This window comes from Panthera pardus, unplaced genomic scaffold, assembly GCF_024362965.1.
Source record: "Panthera pardus isolate Hobbes unplaced genomic scaffold, ASM2436296v1 HiC_scaffold_22, whole genome shotgun sequence".
NCBI lineage: Eukaryota > Metazoa > Chordata > Mammalia > Carnivora > Felidae > Panthera > Panthera pardus.
In genome coordinates this window covers 7,540,432-7,566,503 of record NW_026526788.1, presented here as the reverse complement: position 1 = coordinate 7,566,503, position 26,072 = coordinate 7,540,432, and the positions used below count along the sequence as shown (strand labels likewise).

Below are 26,072 nucleotides of genomic sequence, written 5' to 3'. Positions count from 1 at the left end.
CTGCTGACTGAGTCAGTATGATCCCGTTTGTTTTGTCTTTGTTTTGTTTGCCAAAGCCAGGTCTGGATTAATCCAAGGTATATACAAGGATCACGAGCGACCTGGTCAAACTCCTCAGGTGGTCACTGCTAGCCATCTGGCCAAGCTCCTTCTGTGTTATTCGAGAATTTGGGTGGCCACTCACCAAGCTGGCCGTCTGCAACAGAAACTCAGGTACAACTTCATGCAGAGTCACTCAATTTAGACTTTTCACTGTAGCAGTACCTGAAGAGGTTCTTCAAAATAGGACTTAGAGTGACAACGATAGTAAAAGCTATTTACTAAGGACAGCCCCCTCCCCCACTATAAAACGAGCAGTGTATCATTTAATAAAGTTTTCCTAAGTGCACAGTCACATATACAACATGCGACGGTAGAGAACAGACGACCACAGTGTGGGACCCAATTCTGTCCCACTGCCCAGGACAGGGACAGGTCCCTTTTGTAGGCCCAGCACCAGCTCTGAATGAGCCCCCTGGCCTCGGGTGTGTCACACCTCATTCAGTGAGGCCAGGGCTGGCTTTGTGGATGGGGAGCTGAGAAAGGCCCCGTGCTTGGTTTACTGCTCAGTTTTCTCCATCCTGAAATGTTTCAGAATTTTTGAACAAGGGACTCCACATTTTCATTTTGTGCTGGGCCCCACAAATCACAGAGCGAAGGTATAAACTGCAGAAAATTCTCAGGCTCCAGGTCAGTAATTCAGAAGAGGAGATAGGGATTTCTCAGTGGAGGAGGGGGACGAACCAGACAGAGCTGGGTGGAGGGCACCAACCTGAACACGGAGGGCCTCCTTGTCACACAGGGTGGACAGCTGCCATCAGTGAATCCAAGGGCGGTAGCTAACCTACAATCACACCCGGGCCTGCCCCACCAAGGGCTTGGGAAGACACATGACGGGCGGCAGCAGGGAGTCAATGCCTCAGAAGACAAGGGTCGGAAGCCGGAAAGTTCTGTCCACATCGCAGCAGGAACCGCTGGGAGCAGGGCTCAGACCCTGTGCAGCAGCCGCTCGCGAAACCTGGCCAAGAAGTCCAGGGACCCAACCACCCAGGCCGGGGTGAGGGCTGGACCCCTGCCCTGCTGGGAAATGAGCCGGAGACTGGCAGCCATGAACTGTTCTAGCAGATACAGAGGAAGGGAGAGAGAGGGGGGGAAGCTGCTGTCCTCCCTTCCTGTGTGGCCCATAGTGCCTGCCCACCCCGGGGCTAGCTCCCTCCAGCCACCAGTGGGGACACACCCAAACCTGCTGTGACGGATGCATTAGAACAGCCCAGCAAATAGAGCCTAACTAACAGGTGAAGGTCTTCAAGCTACATCTAGAATTTTCATCATTACCTCCATTGCTCTGGCTCCATCTGCTCCTATCTGCTGCGAATTTTTGTCAAAATCCTAGAATTCAAGAAGGCATGGCTCGGGGTGTCTGGGTGGCTCAGTCGGTTGAGTGTCTGACTCTTGGCTTCAGCTCAGGTCATGATCTCACGGTCGTGGGATCGAGCTCCACGCTGGGCTCTGCACTGACAATGTGGAGTCTGAGATTCTCTCTCTGCTCCTCCCCAGCTCTATCTCTCTGTCAAAATAAATGGATGAAACTTTAAAAGAAGGAGGAGAAGGAGGAGGAGGAGGAGGAGGAGGAGGAGGAGGAGGAGGAGGAGGAGGAGGAGGAGAAGGCGGCATGGCCCATCTTCAATGTTTGTGCTGCAAACTTGTTTCTGCTGGGGGAGTAAAAGATCTCTTTTTCTCTCCGCTGGCTCCCACCCCCTCCCTCTCCTGCCCCAGATCTCACTGGTAATAAACAGCAGCCTGAATGTTACTGGAAAGTCTCCCCATGACTCAGAAGGCCTGCGCCCCACAGAGCCCCCTGTGCTTACCACAGCCACCCACCTTGGCGTGAGCAGCCGCTTTGAAAACTGTCCACCTGCCGCCTGGTTGGGACTTGCTGTTGGTTTGATTTCTGTATGGGTCACACATCTACTCCCAGTGGGGAGGCTTTGCTTGGTGTAAGAAATACAAACGAAAGCACACGCATTATACTCTGAATTCTTTCTGGAGGTTAGAGTAAACGACTTCTAAGACTCCTGCCAGAATCGACTGTAAATAAACCAAAATCTGATGGATAAAAAGTCTGCCTGGAATCGTCTGAGATCTAAAGCACAGAATCTACGTAGACACAGGAGAATTCTAAATGAGTCTAATGGTTAGACGACCGTGGCTCATGTTTCCTGAGCACTAACTACGTGCGAATTGCACCACGTACAAGGAACGATCCTTCATGTCCTTGTCATAGATGAAGAAATGGAGGCTCCCAGAGTTTGGCTGATGCCAAAGTCAAAGCCGATAAGTAAGGGAGCGAGAACTTCCTATCCATGTCACGCCCATCTGACCACCTCATCAGGTTATTGGCAGAGAAAACCAGTCCCAGCAAGGAACCCGCTCCTAGGCCCTGGTTGCAGCTACCCCACGACAAGCACCCAGACGTCGTCATGGTGACTGGGCTGGAGCTGCCGGGCCCATAGGTTTTCTCTGCTCCTGATGTTGATTCCGACAGTTTCTCACATCACCTTTATCTCTGCACCATGTCGCTGCTTCCTGGCCTTGACTGTGTGTGCAGACAGAATATTTCCCTAATGCTTTGGAAATGCACTGTTTGAGATCAATAACTCTGGGATCAGAGGCAACAGTCTGCACCTTCTGGAAGGGATACCGGGTTCGCAATACCCTCCAGCTTTGTTTTTGTGCATATCTGCCTCCCTTTACATGCTATCTGCTTCAATAACTCAATAACTGGAGGGTCATATTTGGTTGGATCCACTTTCTATGTAGTGAATCTGATGAGCCACTATATTATGCAGTCAAATCTCATTGCCCTAAAGCATAATTCACTTAACCATTGAATGATTTTGACAACAGTGTCAGACCAGGACAGACAAGTGTGAGTGTGGGTGCACATCCACGTGTGTATGTGTGTGTCCCATCATCTCCATCACCCAGACCATGAAGAGCAGTCTTCGGGTTGCCCATCCACACTCACTGGCTCCCCCTAAAAGTCAGTACTCTTCCCTCAGTCCCACAGATACTTTCTTTATCTGGGGTCTCCTCCTTTCCTCTGACCCAGACAACTCTACCAGCCTCCTGCACCACTTGCCCTCATCACATTAATGCCTGAATTATCACCCTTAAATCAGGTCAGCCAATCATGGGTCTTCCTAGTCCCACAGGAGTGGTACCTCCGACCTCATCACCCACTGCACGCACTGACAATTTACTGCACCAGCCATCACAGAACCGACATTACTGAGCCTGCACTCAAGCAGGGGACTCGCATCTGCTCAGGAGTGTTGGTAAACAGAACATGAGCACGTGGTCAGTGCTGGCCCTGGAGCTCTCCTTGCCCTTCCATGACTCTACCCAATGCTGGCTCCATTCCTTCAGCCTGAAAGGCCCTACTCTCTTCCTCGCCTATTAAAATCATTCTCATCTCCTGAGGCAGATGTTGCCCTCTCTAACAATGAGCCTAATCTCCTTAGAATCCCCTTCCGGAGCGGGAGAACCTGAGTTTTAGTCCCAGCTTGCTACTAACTAGTTGTGTGACTTTAGGGAGTTTTCTGAATCTCGCTGGGTCTCAGTTTCCTCATCCTGAAAAACAGGGATAATAAAAATACCTCCTTTCATAGTCGTTGAGAGGACTAAACAAGATTTTGTATTTAAAGCATTCAGAACTGGGCAAGAAAACACTTCCCACACATTACTTATAGGGCTATTCATGCTTAGACCATTCTACCTGCTTCCTCTAGTTGACTTTTTTGAGGCCAGGGACTGTCTTTGCACCCCACTGTCACTTGCAGAAGGTTTTATCAAAGTAGATGTTTAATAGATGTTGTCTTGGTTGAGTTCAATTGCTACAGGATTAGAGACATGTTGGGTAATTTGAAGGTCATTTTAGCCATTCCCCCTTGCTTCAAGTACAACTTTCCTAATTCTAGGTAGATGAGAGTCTGGCCCACTGACAACCTATTCCACTCTCTGACATTTCAAACAAACTGCCTTCACAGACCTTAGATAACATTTCATGCAAGGACAACACATAGATGCCCTTTTCCATGCTGATCAATTAACCATTATGTAGCTGGCAGTGCTACAATTGATTAGTGATGTCTGCTCCTTGCATGAGTTGGGCGACTGGTAATGTGTGCATAGTGTATTTGCTGTTCCCAATTTACTCCATTGCTCTAATTCACACATGAGGAAACTAATGTCTAGAGAAGTTGAGTAACATCCTAAAGGCCACACAGTCAGTTAGAAGCAGGGTACAAACTGGAAGTCAGGTGTTCTGGGTACTAGCTCAGTGTTTTTTTGGAGGGAATAAAGTATAGAAAAAAAGAAGAAATAGATCCAACTGTGAGTCTACACCTCATTTACCCATGGATTTAAGTGTCCATGGTTCTCATTCTGTGGCCTAGGGATTGTGTCTTAGAAGCATAGCACATGAGCAGTAGTAGCATAGGGAGAGTTTCTCCTTCAAACCACGGACACATCCTTCTCTCAGACAACCTGCCCTAACGTGGCACTACCAGATGGAGCCCACTCAAACCACAGGACATCAAGGCTGAGTCCTGGCTACTTTAAAAGCAGAGACATCTCAGACAAATTCCCATGAATTTTAACCTTGTAGAAAACAAGATTAGACACATGGTATCTTCCCTCCAAGAAAATACCCTGTTCTTCATAATTTTGAATTTATGCTTTCAAATGAAAAATCAAAAAGGTTTAACGGGTGCCTAGGAGGCTCAGTTGGTTAAACATCTGACTCTTGATTTCAGCTCAGACCATGATCTCATGGTTCGTGAGTCTGAGCCCCACGTCAGGCTCAGCACTGACAGTGTGGAACCTGCTTTGGATTCTCTCTCCCTCTCTCTCTCTCTCTCTCTCTCTGCTCCTCCCCTGCTCATGCTCTCTCTCTCTCAAAATAAATAAACATTTAAAAAATTGAAAAGGTTTTTTGGGAAGGAAGGAAAGTACTCTGCAAGATTTAAAAAAAAAAAAAAACAGTTTAGCATTCAGATGTTCCAAACAAGCTGAAAAATTAATTTCTAAAGGCTTCAGAATGTATACCTTGTGTCAATAGAATCTAGACTCTGAATATGTCCAGACTAAAAGTAGTTAGGGAGAAAACAGGGTGCCAATACACAAAAAAAGAGAACTAAGAGGCAAAATTCATTAAAACCCAGGCATCTGCTCTTGGGAATGATTGATGTTCCACCTGTAAGCTATGCAGTCCCATGGCTGAGTCACATCGCACTGTAACTCTCTTAAACACAGCTTGAGGCCAACTATAAAATGGCACACCTTACTGTACATCTTAGAACACAAACACTGGCATGCAGAATCATGGAATATTACAGCTGAAAAGGAAAGTAAGACCAAGGCCCAATCCCGTCTTTACAGATGTCCCCACAAAGAGTGAAATGGCTCAGCTGAGACTACACTGCCAGCTCCAGGCAGAGCTTACCTATAAACCTGGAAGTCTCCGTTCAAAGTCTTTTTGGTGTTTAATGTACACATCCCATGGAAACACAGACCATCAGAAGGAAAGTATCCAAGAAATTGTATTCATTGCCAAAGACGAGTGTTTATATAACCTGAGTTAACAATTCCATTTGTTATCTTTTGCTTTAAAGCAGCCAAACAATCTTGATGTGCCCCCACTTGGGCCTGTGAGAGCTCCCCTATTCTTCCCTTACAGATGAGTGGGGAGGCCAGTTCTTGTTGATTGCCTATTATTTGCCACGGCCTACCCACATTATCTCACTAGAACTTCTCGATTTATTTTCAAGAACCTGATTCTCTGAGAGGTTTGGTTACTTACTCAAGGCCCTACAATGACTGATAAATGGTGGAGCTTGGATTTGAAGCCAGGTCCGCCTGCCTGTCTCCAAATCCTGTGGACTTTGCACATCACCAAACTACCTCCTAATACCAACAGGGTTAGAGAACATTTCCCATGTTATTTCAGAAAAGGCAGGGAGGGAGGGAGTAGGGAGGCAGAGTCATGTGTACTTGGTATTCACATAAGGATCCCCAAGCAGGACTCAGAAGCATGGGATCTCATCTTCTCATCTTCTGCAGCCCCAAAGTCACAAGGAACACGTGGAGTCTCCAGCTGCCCTGTCCCTGGAGGAGCTGGCCCCAACCTTAAGGCGATGGTTAATTTTATGTATCAACTCGGCTAGACCACGGTTTCCAGACATTTGGTCAGCCATGAGTGTAGATGTCACTATGAAGGTATTTTTTTCAGGTGAGATTAACATTTAAGTGGGCAGACTTTGAGTTAAGCGGATCCCCCTCTATCATGAAGGTAGGTCATTCAATCAAAGAAGAGGTCCCCGAAGGAGAAGAACTTCTGCCTCCAGATGGCTTTCAGCCTTCAGCTGCAAGCATGAATGCTTCCCTGGGTCTCCAGCCTGTAGACTGCGGAACTTGCCACCCTCCATGGTCAAGTAGGCCAATTCCATACAGTCAATTTCAGACTCTCCCTCTTACCTCTGCATCCCCCCTTGGCTCTGGCTCTCTGGAGAGCCCCAGCTAATGAACATGGGGTGAGCCGCTTGAGCCCCTTTTAGTCTAGAGCAGAAGCCTCCTGAGCAGCACCCCAGGTCTCTTTTCTCTGGACCTCACCCTGGGCTCCATTTGGCCTTCCTTGTTTGGGCTGGGGATGGGGGCCTGGAGGGCCCCCTCCTCCCAAACCAGAGCCTGTTTCTACCTGTTCAGAGCACTGGCTGTGAGACAGAGCCACCCGAGAGCACAGGACAGAGGCTGAGAGTCCCTCAGCACCTGTAGCTAGAAGTTCCACCTATTGTATGGGGGTGGGAGGGGTCCATGACCACAGATCCCATTTCATCCCTAACACGGGTTTGAGTTTCCACCCCTTAGAGGGCAGAGAGTTGAGAACCAGAAGGTCTCCTAGAGGCTAGAATGGGTATCAGCTTCTCAATCTGCACTGTTCATACATTTCTGGTCAGAAGGGAGGAAGTTGCAGCATCCAGCATGGACCACTAGGGTGGGCTCCTAGCACCCCACGGTGAAAGTGGGGGTCCTGAAGTCAGCCAGGCATGGCTCCCACCCACAGCAGCTTCAACATCCCTGCTTTTTTTTTTTTGAAACACCCCCTTTCTCCCTCTATTGATTTGAATATTTATTCCATTTCTATTCTTTTTGTGGGTACTTTTAAAGGGTAAATCAGTACTGATTTGGTTGAACCATGTAAAATTGCCAATATTGGGTCATTTCTTATTTGCAGAAGATGGTAGTTTTATGTGGTTCAACAGTCTCCCCCAGGATAAACCAGGATCCTTAACACACTTTTTCTCGTTTCATCTCTACACACTACATGCATAACCTGCAAACTGAGGTCTATCTTTCTAATATAAGGCTGAATTTGAAACAAAAGTACAGTGGTGCCTGGGTGACTCGGTTGGTTAAGCGTCCACCTCTTGATTTTGGCTCACATCATCGTCTCACAGTCATGAGATCAAGCCCTGCATTAAGAGACCTGCATCCGGCTCCACGCTGAGCATGGAACCTGCTTGGGATTCTCTCTCTCCCTCTCTCTCTGCCCCCCTCCCCTTGCTTGCACTCTCTCTCTCAAAATAAATGCATAAACATTTTTAAAAAGTACACTTTACTTACATGTTCCCACTGTTACACCTTGTATAACACGTCTTGCTGCTGGACTCTTCTATCTGCTAACTGGAATACAACCATACAAAATCTATGGGTGACAACTTTATAAAGACCTTATAGGACATAAAATGCCAGTTACTCCAACTCTTAAGTGATTATTTGGCCAGAGATAGAATTACAGCTCACATTCTTTCCCTCGGCACTTTATACATATTCCTTCCCCATACTCTGACTTCCAGTGTTGCCAAAGAAAAATACATTGCTTTTGCAAAATTGGGCTGTTTTCAAGGTATCCAAGTAGGCTTTCTTCAAAGTCACGTGTCCTCACTTCATGATCAACAGCTTTATGGATGTGACACCCTCCTTCGTTCCTTCGAGAATTTTAAGTTTGCTTTTTTCTTTTTAGTTTCTGTGATGCTTTATTGAAGTATCATGTACATTCCATAAAAATACACTCATTCTAATGGTACACTACAATTTCTAAAAATTTACTATTGAAGTATGGTCGACATACAATGTTATAGTAGTTTTAGGTGTTCAACATGGTGATCAAGCCTATATGTTACGCAGGGCTCAGCACGGTGAGTGTCGTCACCATCTGTCACCATGTGTTATACTATTATTGAGTATGATCCATATGCTGTACTTTTAATCTCCGTTACCTAATTATTTTATAACTGGAAATTTATGCTTCCCAATCCCCTTCTCCTCTTTCGCCCATTCCCCATCCCCCACCTTCCTTCTGGCAACCACCAGTTTGTTCTCTGTATTCCAGAGTCTGTTTTTGCTGTTTGCTTGTTTGTTTTGGTTTTTAGATTCCACACATAAGGGAAATCATACAGAATTTGTCTTTTTCTGTCTAGTTTATCTCACTTAGCATTATCCCCTCTAGCTCCACCCATGTTGTTGCAAATAGCAAGATATCATTTTTTATGGCTGAATAATATTCCATTGCGTGTGTATGTGTGTGTGTGTGTGTGTGTATGTGTGTGTATTCCATATATATTATATATATATTGGTACATATGTATATATACCACATCTTCTTTATCCATCCATCTACTGGTGGACGCTTGGGCTGCTTCCATATCTTGGCTATTACAAATAATGCTGCAGTAAGCATAGGAATGCATATATCTTTTTGGATTGCACTACAATTGTTCTTCATCAATGTACGGAATGGTGCAACATCAGTACCATCCAGTTCTAGAACACTTCCAACACCTGAAAAAGTTCTGTCGTGGCCATTCGTATTCAATCTTCCCATCCCAGCCTGAGGTCCTCATTGATAGGCTTTTATCTTTAGATCTTTTCGTTTTTTGGAAATCTCATGTAACATGTGGGTTTTCCTGTGTGGCTTTTTTTTCTCTTAGCATAATGTTTTGAAGACTTCTCCATGAGGCAGCATGTATTAGCAGTTTATTATTTTTATTGTTGAGGAGTATTCCATCGTGCCTCATTTTTATCAGGTGCTTCCTATGTGCACTGTTCTAAGCCTATTTCCATAGGGTTTATAGTATACCCGGGGGATGTGGCCATGCCCATCCAACCTGGAAGCACTTCTGGAATAAGACACTGCTGCTTCTTTAATAGAGCCAGACCCAGCCTCATCACCTATCACTTCAAGATGAACAACAGCATTTTCCTTCCACAGCTGATTAGAAAGCAGGTGTCATACTGTGAGACCAAGCACCTGCCTTCATCACTTGCTGGCTCCATGCCGGCTTCCGGGTTCAGTCCATCTCAGCTGGGAAAGTCTGGGCCGGGGCGGGGGGGGGGGGGGGGAGCTGCCTGCATCCAACTTTGGGGAGGGGCCTAAAAGCTGGAATTTTCCCACTGCTCGTTGTAATGGAGCTACGTGTCTTGTTATTAAGTGTGCAGCGTTGAATTGGCTCGTCCCATGAAGGAAAATGTTCTGAGTGTTTTAATGCTTAAAAAAGGAGAAAGATAAAATAGGAAGGAAGGAAGGAAGGAAGGAAGGAAGGAAGGAAGGAAGGAAGAAGGGAGTGGGGGAGGGAGGATGGAAGGGAGGGAGGGAGGGAGGGAGGAAGGAAGGAAGGAAGAAGGGGGGGAGGGAGGGAGGGAGGAAGGAAGGGAGGGAGGAAGGAAGGAAGGAAGGAAGGAAGGGCGGCAAGAAGCGTCATTTCTATCTCCCTTCTCTTTCAAACCTATCTCTGGACATGTTTGTCAGCAGCCCTGCCAGCTGCTGCGAGTATCTAAGAGTCGGCTGCAGGCTGCAGCGTGAAAGGCAACCTCTGTTTCTCCAGAGAACTCCATCAGTGAGATATCTCAACTCTGGCTTCGTCTGAAAGAGGAAAGACAGCAGCTCACAAGTGAACCTCCCGTCTCCTCACAGAGCTCTGAGAAGCAGCTGCGTCCTGTTTCTCAGGCCTTGACAACACTACCTACTCCTTCCGCCTACAGAAATATTCTGGAAAAAGACATGAGTACACTAGAGACACCACCTCTCCTCCCAAGCTCCACCTCACGCAGCCAGAATCCGGCTGGATGCATTTATCAGAGTTCCCAGCCGGCTAAGAATGAATGTCCCAGGGACTGAAAGGGAGCAGAAGTAGAGCAGAAATCCTGCCCTCAGGCATAATACTGTAGCTCTCCAAAGCCAAGGACACGCTACTCACACGAAGACTGACACATTTAGCAAACATGTACTTGGAAGGCTAGGTTTATATAGCATGAACGTGATTCAGGAGAGCTGGTCTGCATGACCATTTCTTTGTAAAATTCAGTATTCATTTCCCAATGAAATTAATTATCAGAAGCCAGGGGAGTGTTTATAATTATTGACCCCAGAATCCCACTGCCAGGAATATGTCCTAAGCCACCAACTCAATGGGGGTGGGAGGACGAAAGCCAAGATGTTCGAGGAAGGCTGTCATTAAACTGCCGAACTAGACACTATCAAATTGTGCCACAGAGAAAAATGATAAGTGAGAAGAAATCAGTGTGTTGAGACATGATGCAAATATTAAAAGTGATTATGATGTCAATTATGCTGTCGCATAGGAAATCGAATGAGAAGTGGGGAATCAGGAGATGTATCTGGTATGCGGCCCAAGCTTACAATATCACAGAAATATTTATGTATACGGGTATGTCAAGAGCATGTTATAGAAAAATGAAATGCGTTGTATTAAAATAGGAGTAAAAGGGATATTAGGAGAAACAGTTTTCTCTGGATGGTGAAATATTATATTTTTTTTAAGATTTTATTTTTAAGTGATCTCTACACCCAGCGTGGGGTTGGAACTCACAACCCTGAGACCGAGAGTCGCACGCTCCATGGACTCAACCAGCCAGGTGCCCCCAGTGGTGCACTTAATATTTTTAAAATAAAAACGGAAACCAAAAGCAACACAAATTTTAGTGAGCTCTGCAGCAATGCGTAAAAGCTCTTTCAGCTCCTATGCAGTTAATCCCAGGACTAAATGTTCCGTCCCCAGCTGTAGGGCCTGCAGACAGGCTCCGCAGAAGGCAAATTAAAGAGAGAGAAGGGGCTACGAGAGGAAAATCAAGGAAGGAGGGGGAAGGGGAGAAAAGGGATCAAGACTTACAACCACCTCATGTTCCATCTATGTTTGCTTTTAACATTTTGTCTTAAGTTGAGCTTACGTCTTCAGCTTCTGGAATCAATTCCTCCCCTGCATTACATTTTTTTTCCAATTTCATATTTACAAACTGAACACCAGATTCTCTCTTCAATCAAGATCCATGGGTTTCAATAAATACTTGATCAAAAATCAGCTTGGCAAACTTCCTTCCAAAGGTTACTGGCTTCATCCATCAATGTATTGGAATGGGGATAATATTTTAAAACTTAGCAATATTTGATATTTTTACCTTTCTCATTGCATGACCTTCGTCCTAGTCGGTCTGGGGCATCCATTTTCCTAGGGGAAGGCACAAATTGGGAGGAGGGGATGTTTATGGGGAAGATTAAACATGTCACAGAAAAAGTATAAAGATAAATACAGCTTAATACTCAGCTTCTGACATGTAAAGTAGGATTAACTACAAAGGCAGTAATAGTCTTGCAATAAGGCTGCAGCTTTAATAAAAGATTAAACACCTTTCTCTCCTCCGTTGGAATATTAACTATCAAGCCTGAGTGATTCAGGTCATAGAGGCATCCACACAATGAAGAAGAGGTAACCCACTTGCCCATAACAACCACTTCATGGAGATAATTCCATGACCGGGGTTCCTCCATGGTAGAGGCAGAATATGGCTATACGTTGAAATGTGTTCCCCTCTCAAATTGATATGTTGAAATCCTAAACCCCAGTACCTCAGAATGTGATCTTATTTGAAGGTAGGTCTTTGCAGCGGTAATGAAGCTGAAATGAAGTCATTAGGGTGGACCCTAATCCAACATGACTGGCGTCCTTATAAAAAGGGGAAATTTGGACACGGCTATACAGGCAGAATGCCTATGAACATAAAGATGGCCATCAACAAGTCAAGGAGAGAGGTCTGGGACAGAGTCTTCTCGCACAGCTCTCAGAAAGAACCAACCCTACCAACACCTTGATCTCAGACTCCCAGCCCCACAACTGAAAGACAATACATTTCCATTGTTTAGACCACCCACTTTGTGGTGCTTTGTTATGGCAGCCCTAGGGCACTCATATAGTAACCAAAAGAAGAGGACAGACAAATCCCTCTTTTCCACTCTGAGGGGCCATAGAGAGAAGAGGAAAGGTGTGTCTTCCTCTCTCCTCATCTAGGGCTCTGGAAGAAGATCACAATAATAGGCTTCCCTGTACCAACCCAGGATGCTGCCACTCAAAGTGAACTTGGCCACAGAGTCACAGAGTCAGGTGAGCAGGCTTTGGGCACATCTTGACAGCTTCCCTCAGTTCAAATGGGGTATACTGGAGGGGAAGAAAAATAATTTTCCCTCTGCCCATCTGGGTTTCGAGGCTGTGACACCATCACTACACCCACCCACCCACCCCCAAATAAGACAGATTAACAGGACAAAAACAAACAGAAGTTTAACAACATGTAACTCCCCAAAGTGGCCCAAGCCACCACCTTAAATACCATCTCCAGTTAGAGACAAAAGAAGGTGTTAGGGGGGAGGAAGGCAGGTTATGGGAGGTGACCAGGCAAAGCAGGGTGGCCAGGGTATGGTTGTTACGCAGATTTAAGTTCCTTCTCCACTGACAAAAGTTTCCAGAGATTTAGTTATTCTCTTCTGCCTGACAGAGAGAGAAAGACAACTTTACAAACAGAGACTTCCATTATAAATGTTAATATCCCTCACAACATGGTAACTTCTACTCCCTTTTTAGAGATTTTCCTATGTCTGCTGTTTCTTAAAAATAACCGACTCAAGATAATCCTTATGCCAAAGAGGCACATCCTGGGGTATGTATTTTGCACTCCTTCAAAATACAAGACCCCCAGTGACTGACAGAGTCTGAAGGGTGGGAGAGGACCAGAGGAGGTCACAGTAGCGGTGATGTGGTGGCTCTCCAGGGCCACCATGGGGGCCCAGCCCAGTGGGAGTCACAGCCCGGCTTTGGTCTAGACTGGGCCCCAACCAGACAGAAGCTTCAGCTGCAAGCCCTAGCAAGGCGAGCAGCTTCCGGATGGACAAGAGAGGTCACCCCTGAAGATCAGAGCACTGCTAAGCATCCCACCAATTCCCCACCACGCGAGCAAGATGTGTGTAAGCCTCACTCCATTCCATTTATTTTTTCCTTTTGTTTAAAAATGTTTATTTATTCTAAGGCGGGGGAGGGGCAGAGAGAGGAGAAAGAATTCCAAGCAGGCCCCACACCCAGCACAGAGCCCAACTTGGGGCTCAAACTCCCGAACTGTGAGATCATGACCTGAGCCAAAATCAAGAGTTGCACACCCAACCGACTGAGCCACCCAGGCGTCCCCAAATACCATCTTTGAGATGGAAAGTGAGAGAAAACATACCTGACAGGCTGAGCCTTTTTAGTCAAGGGAAGCTGGGCACAACCAAATGACCAGATAAGACTAAATTTTTAAACCAGGACGGACGTTATTTTTTTCCTCACAGTACCAAGTCACATTATGAGTTTAAATTCTACCGCAGACACACAAAATGCTTCATTATCACAGAATATGGGAGGCATGGGGGAAGAAGTGGGACTGTTCACCACCAAACTCTCTTTCCCTCACCCATGAGACACAAGTCTCTCGATTTACCTTTGTCACCCATCCATTTCTCTCTTCGTCCCACTGTTTCCATGTCAGCATTAGCCAGGAACAAGAGCAAGTCGTGAAGTTTCCTTCCATCTCCAAAACAAACCTTAAACTTAGGAATGAAAATGATAGAACGTTTTTTTCCCTAAACCAACAGTGTAAGCCAGCTGGACTGTTTTGTAAAAATATCACACCCTCTCGACACTTCACTGGCTGATTTGCATATGGTGCTAGATGATTTTTCTTTTCCCTCTTTCAATCAACTCAAGTAAATATACAACACTCAGCCAAATTACATCCTCTAGCAGAGGAGAGGTTTCAAAATGTTTTCTTGTTAATTGTTTACCTTAATCTGTTTGTTCACAATTTCGGAGACAGGCAAAGATGAATCGTCAGAACAAAGTTATTCCAAAGATTTTGGCGGGGGGGGGGGGGGGGGACAGGCTGCAGCTGGAGAGTTGTTATATAACTTTTGTTATATGGCTCTTTCCATTTTCAAGGTGTTCAGCAGACGCTGACTAATTAACTCAGGAATTGATTTATGGGCTGGAGCATCCCAGCTAGCAGCAACAAGCATTTCACACTCGGCGTTGGAAAACATTCTCATTGCTTCCCCGGTAATGCTGAGCCCTCATTAGGAGGTAATGACCGTTCCCTGTTGTCGCTCCGTGAATGATGCAGTAACTAGGTTCATGAGCCACAGAAACTCGGGGATCACGTAATCCTCTCAAAGCAGGGACTCTGGCCCCCAACTTCGACACATGCTGATGATCCCTGAACACGTCCAGTGACCGCCAACTCAATACTGTCAGGCAGTTGTCTGCTGTGGTTCTGGTGGGTCTGAGTCAAAGGGAGTTGTTCACACGAGCATTTCCCCCTTTGGGGGTGTCAGAAGGAGACACGTGATTCCAAGGGTCGCCTGGAGAGATGCCAATCCAAGTCTGCTCTCATCCAAGATCAGAATTCTCCCATTAGACAGGCACCTGGGTGGCTCAGCTGGTTGAGCGTCCAATTCAGCTCAACGGTTCATGAGTTTGAGCCCTGCATGGAGCTCTGTGCTGACAGCTCGGAGCCTGAAGCCTGCTTTAGCTTCTGTGTCTCCCTTTCTCTCTGCCCCTCCCCCACTCACACTCTGTCTTTCCCTCAAAAATAAACATTAAAAAGAACTAAAAAAAAAAAAAAAAAAAAAGAATTCTCCCATTAGAACTTGCTGCTTTGAGGTTAAGAGATTATCACTTTTTCATTATTATTTATGAGAAGCAACAATTTGGGGCCAGATATCGTGTCGTCCTTCGGGATTAAATAAGACCTACTCTTTACCGAGCAGGAGCGGACCATCTAGCTCATTAAATTTTAATTACTTTTACTTTCAAACAGGCAATTTTATAAGTCATTTTTATAAATTTGGACATTCATTCATGTATTCAATAAAAGCTTATTGACTAGAAGTTACAGTCTGGTAGGGATAGAAACCTAAATAAACCGTTGCAAGTGCCATATACAAGTTCCAAGGGCCATAATAAAGCACAGTTCCCTTCGTTGATCCTTCTTAAGGCAACTGGTCAGGGAAAGCTTTCAGACGTGTTAAGGCAGAAAACCTAAGGGCATTGACAGTCCGTCAAAGCGGGCTTTGGGAGAAGGATGCCGTCAGAGAGATCACTTACTTTCTGATTCTGTTCAAGGGCAGCTCAGCCATATGCCAGCTGCCTGACCCCAGGAGTCCTTGGAAAACACATGAAATCATTCTCACCCACTAAGGTGGTATGACTAATGAGAGGTCTTGTGGTCGTGGCTTAATGAGGTGAAACGATTAAACTGTAATTAGCACATTTATTAGCTTAATATGAATCAATGCTTTTAAAGTTCCTGAAATGAATTTAATCTCCAAAATAAATTAAGCCCTTCCTACAAGCTCCTTCATACCGTTAACATACCGATTTTTTTTTTCTTCTTGGTATTCAGTCACAAATCCCATCCCCCACAAACAGTCTCAACCGTGCAACCAGCCTGGGGGAAGCTAATCAAGTTTTACTGTAAATTGTTCTCTGGGCTGTTCTGAAAATTCCAAGGCAAGGTGAGGAAGAGCAGACCTCCGGGTAGGATCAAATTCTCATTGATCATGACGACCAGAACCATGTTTCTGGTAAAGCCAAAGACGGTGCTCCCTCGCCAGAGGGCCTGCCAGAGTAGGCAGGCGGCCAGCTCTGTGCTTTCTGCAGTCACTTGTTGCCTTTACGCATTCATCCATCAGGCTGAACACAGAATCAATAACTAGTCGCCCGGCAGGATTTTTTAAGGTTATTGCTCGCAATCCTTCATTTGATGGATGCCTGATGTTGGTCATATTGACTGAGAGTTGAAAAGTAGCTTTCTGATGCAGGTTTGATGAGTTACCGTTCTCTGCCAGATAAAGAAGTTTCTACAAAAGAAGAAAAATTACTTTTCCGGAATCTGCTCTTGTTCTACAGGACCAGAAATGTAGCTAAGAGGCTTGAAGTAGAAACACCAGACAACTCAGGCTTCGCCAAGGATGTTGCCTACTTTTGACAGGAAATTCCTCGTGTCCTGCACCCATACAGTCGACACTGGGACAATGTGGGGGTTAGGGGAACAGAACTCCCACCCTGGTGCAGTCATATAACTTTTGACTCTCCCGAAACTTTACTAATAGCCTACTCTTAATAGGCTTATGCTCTTAATAACATAAACAACACACATTTTGTATGTTACATGGATTATATATGGTATTCTCACATTAATCTGAACTACAGAAAAGACAATGTTATTAAGAAAACCATAAGGAAAAAATCGAAAAAAATCCACATATAAATGGGCCTGTGCAGTTCAAACCTTTGTTGTTCAACAGTTAACTGCATTTTTAAAAGCCACTGTACTTTTTGCCCAAAAGATTTTTTTTTTTTTAATGTTTATTTTTGAGAGAGAGAGAGAGTGTGAGCAGGGGAAGGGCAGAGAGAAAGGAAGGGATTTTTTTTTTTACAGGATATAATTTTTAAAAGGAATTTTCTTTGGAAATGCCAAAACAAAGCAAAATCTATCAGATATCTGAGATGTGGTCTTAGAATAATCCTAAGCTACAATCAACCCATATCAAAAGTTGTAACTATCAAGTTCCTGATTTTATGATGAATTTTCATTTATCCAAAATGTTTCCAAATTCTGGGATATTTTTTAAAAAATTCAGATTGAGGGATGCCTGGGTGGCTCCGTCGGTTGAGTGTCCGACTTTGGCTGAGGTCATGATCTTGCAGTTCATGGGTTCAAGCCCTGTGTCGGGCTCTGGGCCGACAGCTCAGAGCCTGGAGCCTACTTCAGATTCTGTGTGTCTCTCTCTCTTTCTGCCCTTGCCCTGCTCGTACTCTCTCTCTCTCAAAATAAATAAACAAACAAACATACATACATTAAAAAAAATTAAATAAGTAAATGAATTAAATAAAATAAAATTCAGATTGAAAAAGAGAAACCAGAGTGCTGGCTTTGGCAATAAACTCTCCTCCTTTCCATATTTGTGACTGCTTTCTCCAGCGGGGAGAAACATGCATTTTATTAATAAAAGGAGTTTTCTTCCAGCTTTTTTGAGGTATAATTGACAGAACTATAATATATTGTAAGTGTACATGTGATCATTCGATAGACGCATACGTTATGAAAGAATTCCCACAATCCCACAATTACCACATCTGCACCTCACATATTTGCTTTTTGGGTTTTGTTGGTTTTTTTTTTTTTAGGTTTTTTAGCAGGTTTTTTGTTTGTTTTTGGTGAGAATAGTTAAGTTCTCTCTTGTAGCAAATTTCAATTATACAATACACTAGTATCAACTATAGTCACCATGTTATAGATTAGATCCTCAGACCTCATTCGTGTTATAACGGAAAGTTTGTGCCCTTTTATCAACCTCTCCCCTTTACCCCCACTGCCCACCATTCCACTCTATGTTTCTATGAGTTTGACTTGTTTTTGTAAGACTCCACACATAAGTGATACCGTGCAGAATTTGTCTTTCTCCGTCTGGCTTATGTCACTTAGCAATCTCACCACCGTTTGCTATCTCTTCTCTTTTTGCTAATGGACATCCTAACAGGTGTGAAGTGATATCTCATTGTGGTTTTGATCTGAATGTCCCTGATGGTTAGTGGTTCTTTTGTTTTGTTTTTCCTGATGGTTAGTGTTATTGACCACTTTTTCATGTATCTCTATCTGTATGTTTTCTTTGGAAACATCTTCAGATCTGTCGCCCATTTTTTAAGTTGGGTTGTTTGGTTTTTTGCTAGTGAGGTGTATGAATTCCTTGTATATTTAACCCTTTATCAAAGAGGTGGTTTGCAAATATTTTTTTCCCCATTCGGTAGGTTGCCTTTTCATTTTGCTGATGGTTTGTTTCCTTTGCTGGGAATAAAACTAGTTTTAGAACTGTTAGCCCAGGGGCACCTGGGTGGCGCAGTCGGTTAAGCGTCCGACTTCAGCCAGGTCACGATCTCGCGTTCTGTGAGTTCGAGCCCCGCGTCAGGCTCTGGGCTGATGGCTCGGAGCCTGGAGCCTGTTTCCGATTCTGTGTCTCCCTCTCTCTCTGCCCCTCCCCCGTTCATGCTCTGTCTCTCTCTGTCCCAAAAATAAAAATAAAAAAACGTTGAAAAAAAAAAAAATTAAAAAAAAAAAAAGAACTGTTAGCCCAGACCACTGCAAAAAGCAAGCCTACTAACTAGAGTTCAGTATTCGTTAAATTCATTTTTCCCCTGAGGTACAATTTGCATGAAGTGCAATGCAGGCATGTTAGATGTGCAATTCATTGAGGTTTGATAAATCTACAGTCTAACCAAGATACAAAAAAAAAAACAAAAACAAAAACAAAAACAAAAAAAAACAAAACAAAAACAAAAAAACCACTTGTATTATTCCAGAAATTGCCCTTGTGCCCTCTTCTGGTCAATCCCAGTCACCATAGACAACACAGCTCTCAAGTCCATCATCAGAGATTACTTTCAGCCTACTCCTGAACGTCATATAAATGGAATCATCAAACCCTTGTTCTTCTATGCCTGGTTCTTCTGCTCAACAGAATGTCTGGTTTTGCCATCAAGATTAAGCAAAGGTCATAGAAAAAACTGAGGACTATTTGATCTTTTATTATTCTCTGGAAGAATATTTCTAAGATTAGAATGATTTGTTCTTTGAAAATATGTCAGAATTTACCTGTAAAAGTCCTCTGGTTTTGGTGTTTTCTTTGTGTGAAAAATTTAAAGCTACTATTTCAATTTCTTTATAGATATTGGGTCATTCAGGCTTTCTGTTTCTGTTTTGAGACGATTTCAGTAGGTCATATTTTCCCATGAACTTGTCTAGCTTATCTAAGCTTCCAAATTTATCAGCATAAACCTGTTCATATATTCCTTATTTTAATTTTGGTTGGATCTGTAGTTACATAATTTTTTTCTTTCCTAATATACTATTTTTTCCTTCATTAATCTCACCAGAGATGTAACTACTTTATTAGCCCCTTTTGAGGACAAAATTTTGGTTTTACTGATGATTTCTAATGTAATTTTTAAAATTATTATTGATTTCTGCTCTTATTTTGTATGTTCTCTCTCCTTCCACATTCTTTGGATGTATTCTATTGTTTTATTTTCTTCAGTTTCATTATATTGACACTTAGCCTTTCTTCCTTTTCAAAGTAAGTGTTTAAGGCTATATATTTCATCCTAAGTATCACTCATAAATATTTTAACATGTATAGCTCGCCTCATTTGAGAAAAGATTTATAAAGAGGCATATAGTACAAGATTTAAAAATAAGATTATGAAGGGGCGCCTGAGTGGCTCGGTCGGTTGAGCGTCCAACTCTTGATTTTGGCTCAGGTCATGATCCCAGGATCATGGGATGGAGCCCCGCATTGCCCCAAGTCCACACTCCGTACAGAGGCTGCTTAAGATTCTCTCTCAGCGTGCCTAGGTGGCTCAGTTGGCCAAGCGTCCAACTTCAGCTCAGGTCGTGATTTCACAGTTTGTGAGTTCAAGCCTCACGCTGGGCTCTGTGCTGACAGCTCAGAGTCTGGAGCCTGCTTCAGATTCTGTGTTTCCCTCTCTCTCTGTTCCCCCCCAACCGCTCCCCCGCCCCACTCACGCTCTCTCTCTCTAAAATAAAAAGACATTAAAAAAAAAAAGATTCTCTATCTGCCCCATCCCTTGCTCATGTGCCCTCTCCGTAAAAGAAAATAATAATAATAATAATAATCAGATGAAGAGGAGATTCTTTAAAGATGGCAATGGTGTTTGCACATGTCTGGTTTTAACTGAATTGCTTCTTCACATTTACAGTGGGTTTCTTGTTGGCAGCATGCAGCTGGGTATTGCTGTTTTTTTCCAATCTGATAATCTCTGTATGAGAATTAGATATTTATACAATTTATATTTAATGTAATTACTGATATGCTTTGATTTAAATCTTCCATACAGCTATTATTTTTTGTATGTTCCATCTGTTCGTTGCCCTTTATACTCTTTTTATGTCTTTCTTTCACTGAGGATTTTTTATTATTCAATTTTATCTCCTTTGTTGTCTTACTGGCTATAACTCCTTGTTGTGGTAGCGTTTACCTTAGGGTTTACAGTACACATCTTATTTTATCCATCCACCTTCAAGCAATATCGTGTCACTTCACAAATAACACAAGAATCTTACAGTAGCATGCTTCAATTTCTTTGTAGGAATGTTTATTCAAGTACTCTGTCCATTTTGAAAATGAGTTGGTTATTTTGCTATTGAGTTGTAGGGGTTTCTTATATATTGTGGAAATGTACCCTTTATCAGATAGATGTTTGCAAATACTTTCTCCCATGCTGTAGCCTGCCTTTTCATTTTGTTGATTGTTTCCTTTGCTGTGCAGAAGCTTTTAGTTTGATGTAGTCCCAATTGTCTAGTTTAGCTTCTGTTGCCTGTGTTTTTGGTGTCATTTCCAAGAAGTCATTAGCAAGGCCAATGTCCAGGAGATTTTCTTCCATATTTTCTTCTAGGAATTTTACAGTTTGTCTCATTTTATTTGTCTTTTTGAGGATCGCCATCCCAGTAAATATGAAGTAGCATCTCATTGTGCTTTTTGATTTGCATTTCTCTAATGGCTAATGATGCTGAGCATCTCTTCATGTGCTTGTTGCCCATGTGTATATCTTTGTTGGAGAATTGCTTATTCAAATATTTTGCCAACACTTAAATTGGGTTATTTGCTTTTTTAAAATTTTTTTTTAACGTTTATTTATTTTTGAGACAGAGAGAGACAGAGCATGAACGGGGGAGGGTCAGAGAGAGAGAGAGGGAGACACAGAATCTGAGACAGGCTCCAGGCTCTGAGCTGTCAGCACAGAGCCCAACACAGGGCTTGAACTCACGAACCGCGAGATAATGACGTGAGCTGAAGTCAGACGCTTAACCGACTGAGCCACCCAGGCACCCCGGGTTATTTGCTCTTTTATTGTTGAGTTGTAATTGTCTTTCTACATTGTACATGCAACTCCCTTATCAGGTCTATGATTGATAAGAAATTTTCCCATTCTGTGGGGTGTCTTTTCATTCTCTTGATGGTATCCTTTAAGGCAGAAAAGTTTTAAATGCTTATTTTGTTAAATTTACTTGTTTTTTTTCCTTTTGTGCTTGTCCTTTGATGTCATGTCTAAGTAGCATTCCCTAATCCAAGGTTGTAAGGATTTATGCCTTTTCTCTTCTAACACTTTCACATGGTCTTTTAAAAAATAGTCTTTTGATACATCTTGAGTTAATTTATGCATGTGGTGTGCGGTAGGGGTTTTTCAACTTCATTGTTTTGCTTGAAGATATCCAGTTGTCCCAGTACCGTGTGTTAAAGAGACTATTCTTTCCCCCACTGAATGTCTTAGCACTCTCCTTGAAAATCAACTGACTGTAAGTGTTCAGGTTTATTTCTGAACTCTCAGTTCTATTCTATTAATCTGTATGTTTATAGTTATGGCAGGCAGTACCACATTAGCCTGAAAACTACTCATAGTAATAAGACATAATAACTGTTAGTTATATGTATCAAATGCTTGGCAAGAATTTTCACAAAGGAGATGCAAGTAAAAAATGACAGAAATAAAATAATAGGAAAATTTAGTATACTTCTGTCAGTCCAAGACCAATCAAATGGATTAAAAGATTAGTAAAACTATAGAAAACTTAAGCAACACAATCAACAAGATAGATTTTATAGATATACACCTAACTCTGAACTCTACTAATAAGGGGTACACATCCATTTCAAGTACTCATGGAATAGTCAAGAATACTAGTCAGAGTTTAGGTCACAAGCAAAAAATGCTACTAATTTTTGGGTAAAAGGTGAAACATAAAATTAAATAGCAGAATTCTTTTTAAATAACAATAATAAGAACAGTATATATCAGAATCTGTGGGATAAAACTAAAGCAGTTATCAGAGCATTAAATGTCATACCAGTAAGTATTTTAAAATAAAATGAATTAAACACCCAAGTAAAAAAGAAAAACCAAAGAAAGTGGAAGACAGAAGAAATATACAAACAAAACTTAATGATTTAAGAAACAGAAAACCAACAGAAATAACAAATCAAAAAGCTGACTCAACAAAATAGGCAAAACACTAGCTACGCTGATCAAGACAAAAAGTAATAGAACATAAATATACCGAAGTATCTGTGACAAATGGGAATAACCAACAAAGAGAAAGAAGTAAGGAAAAACCTATGAGACTACTTTGCACAACTCTCTACAAATAATTTTAAAACCTAGACGAGGGGCATCTGGGTGGCTCAGTCTGTTCAGCAACTGTCTCTTGATTTCAGCTCAGGTCATGATCTCCCAGTTTGTGAGTTCCAGCCCCACATCGGGCTCCATGCTGATGGTGTGGAGCCTGCTTGGGATTCCTTCTCCTCCCTCTCTCTCTGCAACCTCTCTCTGCCCTCTCCTGTTCGTGCTCTTTCTCTCTCTCAAAATAAATAAGTAAACTTAAAAAAAAAAAACTAGATGAAAAGGATAATTTTTAAAGGATAATTTTCAATTTGAAAAAATTGATCCCAGTAAATACAGAAAGTCTTAATAGACTACCTATCATAGAAAAAATAAAATGGTTATTCACATACACATGCATGCACACACACACAACATAAAGCAACCAAACACAGGTGGTTTCTCAGGGTATGTCCACCAAGCTTTCAAAGTTCAAATATTCCCAATTAGACTTAAATTATTGTAGAACAGAAACCAAATTTGTTTTATGAAGCAAGAATAACATTGACACAAAATTTTTTAATGTGATTTTTAAAATGTATTTATTTTAGAGAGAGAGGTTGAGAGAGTGTGTGAGCTGGAGAAGGGGCAGAGAGAGAGAGAGAGAGGGTGTATGTGTGTGAGAGAGAGAGAGAGAGAGAGAGAATCTAAAGCACATGGGGCTCCATCCCACAACCCTGAGATCACAGCCTGAGCTGAAATCAAGAGTTAGACGCTCAACCAACTGAGCCACAGGGATACAAAATTCTGATAAAGATTGTTTCAAGAAGAAAACTGAAGAACAACTTTACTTACGGGTGGTGAGGAAATGATCTTAAATAAAATCATGAATATGAAAAGGTTCTCAACATCAATGGTCATAACGGAAAAGCAAATTGAAGTCACAATGTCATAGTACCATCATACACGAAATGGCTAAAATTTTAAAGGCCTGGCAGTACGAGAGTGACAAGGATGTGGAAGACCAGTATTTGAGCTCCCCCAAAGGCTGATGCTGAGACAAGGTTTCAAGGGCAGGTAATTTATTTGGGATGTGATCCCAAATAAAAGTGACGAAGACAGATAGGGAACGGAAGGCAGATAATAAATTACGCATGATCAAGCAAGTTACCACCGAGGGTAACTGAAGCTTAATCCCATGGGAACTCTGAGAGACACTGTAGAACACTTGCCTCAGAGTTACCCTACTTGAGGAGTGAGGGAACTGAGGGGTTATACACCAACTCCTGTCAATTATGGGTTGAGCGCGACTCCTGCAGGCAGTAACCTTAGAGTATTTTCCGGGATGCCATCTGCATGGGCGCAGCAGGTCCCAGCCTTCAGAGAAAGTCCTGCAGCGGAGACAGATGATGACACTGGCAGCTAGAAGTCAGGGTCAGTCACTCAGTCACCCTACAACCCAGAGTGACTACTAAATGGACCGACTGGAACTCATAAACTGCGTGGGGGTGTAAACTGGTACAATTACTTTGAAAAATGCTTTTGGAACGATCACGAAAGCTGAAAATACCCTCTAACTACTCTTAGGAATATACCCAATGTAAATGAGCGCATATGCGCACCAAAAGGCAGGCACAAAAATGTTCACGGAAGCTTCACTGTAACAGTAAAACCTGGAAACAACCCAAATGTCTACCAACCCATAGAAAGAACAAATTGTAGTATATTCAAACAATAGCATACATCAATGAAAAATAAAAACTACTAGGACACACAACATGCTTTAACCTCAGAAATATAATGCAGAGCCCACGGACTAGCATTCCATTTATATACAAAAAATAATTCATGGTGCTAGAACTTAGAATGGGTACATTTGGGAGTGACAGTAACTGGGGAGGAATGAAAGGGAGGCTCCTCAGATGCTGGTAGATCTACTGTGCCTGGATTTGAATAATGGTTACACTGGTGTATACATTTGTAAAAATTCTCTAAGCTGCATGCTTAAGATTTGTGCCGTTTTTGCATCTAAGTCGTGTTTCAATGGAAAGACTTTTAAAAATCATATTTCCTTGCTCTTCCCACTGAATAAAGCAAGAATCAATGCATCAACCCAGTAGTAATCAGCACCCCTGAGCCAAGACTGTGGTTTCTAAACACGATTTCCCATTAAAAGGACAAGGGATTTTTGAGAAGTGGCTGATTCTAAGGGGAAGGAGATGTAAAAGATAAGCCTGGATCACACAAGAGCAAGGACACTACTAAAGATCACTCTACTTCTATCACAGGGACTCGGGAATGAATGAGTAATACCACACTGGTCAAAGGTAAGAAAATTTGAACAGCAAAATACAACAATAAATGAAATGGAGGAAATCATTTCAAATACGTTAGTATCTATGAGTTAGTTCATAGTGCCATCAAACAAGCCTCATTGGTCAACTTTGGAGACCGGAAACATTTGAAATATGACAAATAAGGTAAAAGAAGTAGCTATTTTTGCTGTTTCTATATTATCTGCACTGTAACCAAATAACTAAAGAGAACAAGTTTCTATCTGCATTAGTACTTGAGCTAAAATAATGAGCTGTCGGAATGAGAATATCACCCTCTTGTAGCTCCTAATGAATGAAAAGATCTAGACGCTGGTCATCGATGGCAGGTAACGTCACAAAAAAGAGAGACTCCAGACATGATATCCCTCCTGATGGACATTCCCAACACCACCCACTCGGTGGTTGTGCAACACTACAACAAACAAAATCTTCAAATACGCAGGGATTCTGACAATTTACATGAAACAAAAGGAACAGAGGAACACGCTGAACAGTAGTATGGGGACGAAGACCAAATCTAGACCAAGGAAAATCTGTAAGACAAACATCTTCCTTTCTTCAAAGAAAATTACAATAAAAAATACACAAGAAAACGAGGGAGAATCAATAAAGATTTCAGAGTCATTAAGTCAATTATAACATATGGGCCTTATTTGTATCCCAATTCAACAAACCATAAGAATATAAATAGCAAGAGATAATCAGGAAAATGTAAATACCAACTGGATATTAGAGTATTCTTAAATTTTAGGCGTCATAATGGTATTGTGGTCATTTTTTTCTCTATAATTTATTTACTTTTTATAATGTACATCCGAGTTAGTTAGCACATGGTGCAACAATGATTTCAGGAGTAGATTCCTTAAGCCCCTCACCCATTTAGCCCATCTCCCCTCCCACAACCCCTCCAGCAACTCTCTGTTTGTTCTCTATATTTAAGAGTCTCTTCTGTTTTGTCCCCATTTTTGTATTATTTTTGCTTCCCTTATGTTCATCTGTTTTCTATCTTAAAGTCCTCATATGAGCAAAGTCATATATTTGTCTTTCTATGACTAATTTCGCTTAGCATAATACCCTCTAGTTCCAT

General features: G+C 42.6%; 1 protein-coding gene across 2 annotated transcripts in view; it reads right to left on the bottom strand.

Annotated features, from left to right (window-relative positions):
- Positions 1–15,853: 15,853 nt before the first annotated feature.
- MTR (5-methyltetrahydrofolate-homocysteine methyltransferase) overlaps positions 15,854–26,072 on the bottom strand; it is a 137,128-nt gene continuing 126,909 nt past the window's right edge. Inside the window, exon 34 of one of the 2 annotated variants that reach the window (XM_019418899.2) lies at positions 15,854–16,336. In XM_019418899.2, the coding sequence (XP_019274444.2) occupies positions 16,258–16,336 (79 nt within the window). In that variant the 3' untranslated portion in view covers positions 15,854–16,257. The remainder of the gene's footprint in view (positions 16,337–26,072) is intronic. The other variant, XM_019418900.2, reaches the window with a different exon arrangement.